This window comes from Lactuca sativa, chromosome 9, assembly GCF_002870075.4.
Source record: "Lactuca sativa cultivar Salinas chromosome 9, Lsat_Salinas_v11, whole genome shotgun sequence".
In the NCBI taxonomy this organism is placed as follows: domain Eukaryota; kingdom Viridiplantae; phylum Streptophyta; class Magnoliopsida; order Asterales; family Asteraceae; genus Lactuca; species Lactuca sativa.
Window position 1 is genome coordinate 163921806 of NC_056631.2, and position 7531 is coordinate 163929336.

General features: G+C 32.1%; 1 protein-coding gene across 3 annotated transcripts; it reads left to right on the plus strand.

Annotated features, from left to right (window-relative positions):
* The first annotated feature begins 4032 nt into the window (after positions 1-4032).
* LOC111892836 (rho GDP-dissociation inhibitor 1) lies at positions 4033-7123 on the plus strand. Of its 3 annotated transcripts, XM_023888879.3 has the most exons (7): positions 4033-4291; positions 5599-5671; positions 5786-5966; positions 6061-6127; positions 6214-6432; positions 6530-6654; positions 6733-7123. In XM_023888879.3, the coding sequence occupies exons 3-7, from the start codon at positions 5799-5801 to the stop codon at positions 6808-6810; spliced, it is 657 nt and encodes a 218-aa protein (XP_023744647.1). In that variant the 5' UTR covers positions 4033-4291; positions 5599-5671; positions 5786-5798; the 3' UTR covers positions 6811-7123. The 3 variants fall into 3 exon arrangements, with proteins under 3 accessions (XP_023744647.1, XP_052623367.1, XP_023744648.1); XM_052767407.1 differs by lacking the exon at positions 5599-5671 and having other exon boundaries at positions 6217-6432; XM_023888880.3 differs by lacking the exon at positions 5599-5671 and having other exon boundaries at positions 4034-4291.
* Positions 7124-7531: the final 408 nt, after the last annotated feature.

The following is a 7531-nucleotide window of genomic DNA, read 5'->3' on the forward strand; positions in this document are numbered from 1 at the left end:
GTTAAGGTTTTTAGTTTCAGTTGTTCAAATTCTTCTTACGATCCGCTTGTTATGCTGGAAGATTCCGCCGGCTTCTTCGATGCTATGGGTCTGTAACCTCCGCCGTTTCATCGGATCTGTTGTTGGTCTTGGCTCTGAAGCTTTAATGGGTAAAATTAATCAGTTTCCCCCAAATCTGCCTTTTCTATAACTGTTCACTTTTGAACGCGTTTGTGTGCTTACTTATCTGTAGTTTGCATTTGAGATTCCGTAGGCATTTTGTAATTCGTGTTCGTGTGCTTTGCAATGAGTTAGTATCTTTACATCTTGGCTGTTTATGAGTGATAATTTTTATGCTCTATGTGCTTCACAAGTATATCCAGTTATTAGATTGAATAAACAAGTTCTTCTGAGTTGTAAACTTAGGACATTTTCTTTGTACGCTTTGTTAGACTTTTACTTTGTAAGAACGAGCTTCTGCAAACTGGAGTCTAGGTTTGTGAATTTGAGGCAACTTCTCGAGTTCATATTAGGGCCAGATAAAGCATGTTTGAATAGGTTCTGTAACTCAACTCACTCATAATCATCCATTCTTTGTTCTTGCAAGTGACGGCGTATTTGAGTTCTTATCTAGCCAAACTGTTGTTGATATGGTAATTAAGTACCAAGTAAATCATATACTGTTATTTTGATTGTTTCTTTTTTGGCTGCTTGTTTACATATTTAGTTGCAATTGGTGTGAATACAATGTCAGATGTCTCATTTGCAGTTAATCATTAATGAATACTCCATGAGGCTGGTTCGAGAGGAGCAAGGAAAACAGCCACGACAATGCAGGTGAGGGGAAAGAGCCAAGAGGCGGTTGCACCTTTTGATTTCACCGGAAACACAACCCCATCCTGGTGGTTATTCTTGGCAGAGAACGAAGAATAAGAAATGATAATTTTTACACTATTTTTATTTTGTATTTATTTATGAATAGACCGTGTTCATTTGTGAATATCAGTGTATTCATGTGTGAATTACTATTTAATTATACATAATTGTTTCTTTAACATTTTTGCAGATCTAATGAATAAACATGCATATAGTGGGAGGTAGGAGATTTACCAAATGAAATATTGACACCAATAGATTTCGGAAGGAGCGCAAAAATGTTTTATTCATTTATGATTGTAATTGTAGTATCAGGCTCTGTATCAAATATATATATATATATATATATATATATATATATATATATATATATATATATATATATATATATATATATATATATTGTAACTTATTCATTTACTATTATAATTATATTCTTATATGAATATAAATGTGTTTTATTTATTTATATATGAGTATCATTTTAGCTGATTTTATAATCTTTTTTTCGGGTTTTATTCATTTATGATTTTACAAGTGTATTCATAAATACATCTGAGTTAATTCATTTATAATTTATAATTTTATTCATTTTAAAATGAAATGTATAAATCATTATTTATGAAGATATTTTTTTAAAAAAAATAAATGAGGTAAACCGATAAATTATTCATTATATTTGATTTGCTAAAAACGAAACATAAAAATGAAAAAAAAAAATGAAAAAAAAAACGTTTTTTTAGATAAAAATTAAATCATGATTTTATTAATTATTGGTTCATTAAAAGAATAGGATCTAAAAAATGAGATATTTTGGGTAATTGTCATCATAATCACTAAAATTTAGGAAATCATAATTTACTTAGATGGTAAAATTCCATTTATGCCCTCTAAAAATGATTGGTCTACAACTGTTCTCGCGTTCTCAACCTTTTAGGTGTTCTCATTTGATCCTCTCCCTATATATATATATATATATATATATATATATATATATATATATATATATATATATATATATATATATATATATATATATTAAGTATTGATATTTGTAAGGACTAAGAACTCATGACAATTAAAAATCTATAAATATAAATATCTATCTTATCAGAAGATGATTATATATTTTTAAGCATACATATGGTAATACTTATAAGAACAAATAATGTTTATTATATTTTTTAACATTTAAATATGAAGAATACTAGTGATGATAGTATCATTTTTATTAATACTTTAATTGATATTATCGCCTTCATAAATATTATATACATATATTAATTTCCATTGCAGTTGGTAACAGTATATTTCATGAACTTTAAAGTTTGGCCACACTATTTTGTGGGTATTAGAAATTTGATCCCCATTTTTCTTCATAGCCACCGCCTCCAATGAAATATACACAGTTTTTTCACCGTCTTCATTCCTCTTATCGCTGTACTTTACCAACAAATCGAGAAGCAAAACGATTTCAATAGCCCCCAAAAAAATCACCAGTCCCTCTTCTTTCGCCCACACTTCATCGTCTTCCTATTATCTCTATTTCTTCTTAAATTGGTTTTCATTGTTGGAGATTTTGTTCTTCATTGGAACGGACTTGGAATATTTCGTGTCACCCAATTGCAAATAACGCAATCGGAGATGATGAAGTATGTGTCGATTAGGTTTCCACCGATACTCGCCATTTTTCCCACCCACCTCTACTGCGTAAATTGAAAACCCTTCACCAACTTGCAATTTCATCCTGCTCTTGCTCAAAACCACCGCTGACCCATGCCGAAACTCCCCCAATTTCACCTCATGTTCGTTATCTTCAGTGATGATGCTTGTACAGGGAAGCCATCTAGGCCAAGCAATCGCCTACTTGAGTGTGACCTAATCAATCACTATCACAACCCCATAAATGACATCTAAACGTTTAGTACAGTTTATTCTCAAATACGTGAACTTTATTCGTGGCTTAACATTGTAAGTTACTGTTTCTTTATCGAATTTTATTCTCGTCTTCAATGCAATCAAAGTACCACCTTGAATTTTCCATCTTTTTTTTTTCTGCAGGCTAACGTTCAAATACTTTTTTCAAAAGAACAAATATTGGAAATTAATATATGTATATAATATAATAGATAAAATGTGATGTGTTTTTATGAAGGAAGAGGCAAAGAAAGAGGAAAAAATTGATTTTTTCGAATAAAGATGTCAATGCAAAGTCGTCTGTTGCTGGTAAACAGAAGGTGGAGATTGCAAGCTAACCTTCCAGGATGGTATATTGCTATATTCTTTTCGTTTCTCCAAGTGGCAAATTTTCATGTGTCCATGGAATGATTTATCATATGCAATGTCAAACTTTAACAGTTTCATCCACACAATAATTTTATCTGTTATATTTTGGAATAAAAAATAGTTAGTATAATCTCCTAATAAGAAAAATATCAAAAGTAGAATGTTATCATTGGGTTTTTTCAATGTACATTGTCCTATAAGGAAAAAACTATCCTGAGGTTCACCTACTAGTTATATTTAATTCGTATTATATTCAGATGTTGGATAAGTGGTTATGTTCTTTGATTTCAAACCAAGAGGTGGTGGTATCGGTTCATCTCCAAAATATCATTTGGGCTTTAATTTTGTCAGCCTTAAAAGAGTATTCCTGATCGCCTTTGAGATAAAACATTCATCATTCTCACGTTTCATATAAGAGAGTCAATCTAACGCTCCTTATCTCTATATAAAGTTTCTCAAGAAATGATTAACACTCCTTATTTGAGTCAAAGTAACTCATTAAGTTGCTGAGTTTTATTAAAAAAGCAAAACAAAACCCAAACAAAATAATTGACAAAAAACAACAAAAAAAAAAAAAAAAAAAAAACTGAACCACATAAAACCGAACGGTGCGGTTTCTAAACTTCAAAAAACTGAAGTTGCGGTTTTTGGTTCAGTTGTAGTCAAAAACCGCACCATGCTCACAATTATACGGTATTAGGTGCACCGAATGGTCTTACTTTAAAATTATGTGAAGATTATTATATTATTACAAAAAATTATTTATTATTTATGTTTTTCTTTTTAATTCCTCCTTCACATCATGACCAAAAATCTGAAAAAAAGGAAAAACGTGAAAGGAATATCACACTACAAAATCGCAATCGTCCGAGTGGCCAGGCCATATTTCTTGCCCGATCCAACTGATTGATTGTCGCCATATTTGGATAACCACACGACCATTTCCCACATTCCCTTTCCGTTAAATTAACCAAGTTTTTACCCTTTTCTCTCTCTCTCTTCAACCGAACAATTATTCCCCAAAATCACCCAATTCTGTCCCAATTCCTTCCGCTGGATGCTATCCTCTCAACAGATTCATCATGATTTTTTTAAGTTAGTCAAGGGTTCTTTATTGTAACCCATCATTACATTTGATCCTGAGAGAAAGGTACGCCACAATTCTCATCAACCCACAATTTAATTCTGTTTTTTTGTATCTATTTTAGTGTTTTCAACATTGAATGCAGATCCTTTGCTCGTTACCCTAAATTTGGTTCCGTTTTAATCGATTTTTGGGAGAATCTTTGATTGTGTGAGATTAATCTGCTCATTTCTTCGCATTTGTAGTAAATTCTGTGGATGGTTAAAATTAAAATACGAGAATGCTTTTTTCGATCATTGATTCGATATCCCTCTTCATTGTTCTTGCTTTTTTCGTTAGTTTAGGGTTCTCTGGTATCTAAATCCATCATTACCTCATGAGTTTTTTTTCATCAGGAGTTGCATCTTAATAATTATTTCACGAAACCCACGATTTAACTCTGTTTTCCTTTTGTGTAATTCTTATTCTTGGTCCAAATTCTTGTATGGGTGCCTCTTATTTCTGGTTTTCGCTGTTCATGACATGCATGATTCACATATTTCATGGGATTGCAGATTCTGGTCTTTTCTTTTTTTAATTTCTCTCATATTTTGGCAGATTCTTTCGTAAATGGAAGCTTCAATTCATTATATTTTTAAATAAGATTAGTGTTCTTTTCGGAGGATCATTATTGGATTTTACTCTTTACTATATGTGGCAATGGGTCATCACTCATTAGTGGGTTGGTGAAAACAATTATTTTTCTTGACTATTTGATATCAATTGGTCCATGTTAACCCATTATTAATATTAATATTATAATAAACATGATTACAAAATCTTATTACAACACTGATCATTTTTCTAATAAGCAATTTAGGATATTGTAAAACGCCCTACATTGCCCCTCTCATTTTTGTTCTTTCTTTCAATATTTTTTGCTTCAATTCATTGCATAAATCATGTTTGTCGGTATTAGCTTGGATATTGGAATTACCTTTGAATTATTGTTTGAATTTTCCTCTTTTTTTTTCACGCTTTTTAAAAGTTAAAAGGTGTTATTTGGTACTTGTAGGGTTCTATTTTATTAAAAAAAAGGTATCCCACCCACCTACAATTTATGATATTTTCTTTATATTCACATATAGGTAACTAAATGGTCAAAATGAATTTCTTTTCGTAGCATTTTGTAATATAAATAAAACGAAAACATTTTTTTTTATCCTGATGTTGCTTTTGGAATTCCAATTTGCATAAGGGTTCGATCCAACTGAACCCATTTGATCATTTATTAATATAATATCTATATAAATATAAATCGACCCATTTTTGTAAATTACTTGTAATTCCTCCTATATATCTCATCTCATTACTCAAATTTCATTCGATTGCAGAATCTTGGAGTGCCCTTGTAAATTTCAATCTTTTTGTTTAAATTCCTCCATCTGTAGATAACTCTTCTTGCGGGTATTCAAAAGATCGGCGTTTTTTCAAAATTATTATCTGAATTTCCCTCTTTACCCTTCTCGCATTATCTTAAACATTAAAATTAAAATTAAAATTCCTTTTTTTAATCATCAGATTGTGAGCCAACATGGGTGATACCGATGGTAAAGACGAGAAGCATGAAGCACCACCATCTGGATCTGCAGTTCGCGACGATGCATCCGAATCCTCTTGTTATGCAACCGAAGACGATGAAGAAACCCAAATACACTTGGGTCCCAAAATTAGCATCAAAGAACACCTCGAAAAGGATAAGGTCCTTCATTTTTTAACACAGTCACCTTTTTTTAGGGCTTTTTAGTAATTTTACTATTTTGGATTTCTTTTTTGATTACGTATTGGTGGCTCAGGATGATGAGAGTTTGAGGAGGTGGAAAGAGCAGTTGCTTGGAAGCGTTGATGTCAGTCAGGCCGAAGGTAATTTTTTTTCTTTATTTGATAATTATGCAATTAAAGCTACATAAACTCGATTGCTAATATGTTCATTGGTGTTTTTTTACTAGAAGTTCAAGAACCTGATGTGAAAATTCTAAGCCTTACCATAATCTCTGCTGGAAGAGACGATATTGTCCTTCAAATCCCCGAATCTGGGAACCAAAAAGGCCTTTGGTTCACCTTAAAAGAAGGAAGCAAATACAATCTAAAATTCTCAATCAAGGTCAGCAACGACATAGTTTGTGGGCTTAAATACACCAACACCGTGTGGAAAACCGGGATCAAGGGTAAATACCTCCCTCGTCTTTCAAAATTCCAAGGGTATTTTCGTCATTTTAGTTGTTATCATAAATAACCATGTTGGGATTTGATTTTTTGATGTAGTTGATAGCTCAAAAGAAATGCTCGGGACTTTCAGCCCACAAGCTGAGCCTTACACACATGTCATGCCCGAAGAGGTTACCCCTTCGGGGATGTTTGCTAGAGGATCTTATTCTGCAAAAACAAAGGTAAAAATAATTAAATAGTTGTATTTAATTATTTTGATTGTGTATTTATTAATTGTTTTATTGTTTTTGTTTGTTTAGTTTGTTGATGATGATAACAAGTGTTACTTGGAGCTTAACTACACTTTTGACATCCAGAAAGACTGGCCCAAATCCTAATTGGGAAGTTTTTTGATGGCTATAATGGAATTTGGTTCTTGGAGATTTATGGTTTCTTTTAAGTGGGTATTCTTTGTTTTAGGAAATTTTTGGATAGTTTGATGCAAGGTGTTGATTGTCTTTGTGGGTGGTTGCTGCTAGGTTATGCTTTATACAAGAGGTGCAAAGTGCAAACAACCGATTTTTGTTTCGATTTGTTTTGTTTGATTCATTCAAGATGTGTAGCCCTGTTTTCCGAAACCTTGGTTTCGGGTAATGACAGTTGTCTCATGCTTTTTCAGTTTCTTCTTTATATCATCTGGTGACTTAACAATTTTTCTTTCTCCTAAAAGTCGGATTGTCTATTTTATGTCATGCCAATGGCCGGTCGCTAGGTTGTTAGACTGATGCTTTTTATGTTTTCGGACCACAGTCCGTCGTATTGGGGTGATACACCTCTAAGTATGCTAATCCAAGGCTTATAATCATAGCTTAGTAAGGTTGTTTGTTTTACTCATTGAAGATTAATCTACTAAAGTGTTTTGAGTGTCTATTGGACATAGGCCCAACTTCACATTACTTATGTTCGGAATTACATCTCGGTTTTTTGGGTGGGTACCCTTCTACCAGCTATCTGTGTGTTGGTCAGTTGTGTAATGTCCCAAATTTCAAACTAGATTTTTCTTTTTTTAAAAACGTAAGTAAAACATTCATTTTTCATGAAATATATAAATATCATTTG

Excerpts from the sequence above, each read along its gene's own strand:
- LOC111892836 (XM_023888879.3), top strand. The coding sequence starts at position 5,799 with ATGGGTGATACCGATGGTAAAGACGAGAAGCATGAAGCACCACCATCT. Across the intron at positions 5,967-6,060 it reads AACACCTCGAAAAGGATAAG|GATGATGAGAGTTTGAGGAG; the intron begins GTCCTTCATTTT and ends TTGGTGGCTCAG. Across the intron at positions 6,433-6,529 it reads GTGGAAAACCGGGATCAAGG|TTGATAGCTCAAAAGAAATG; the intron begins GTAAATACCTCC and ends TTTTTGATGTAG.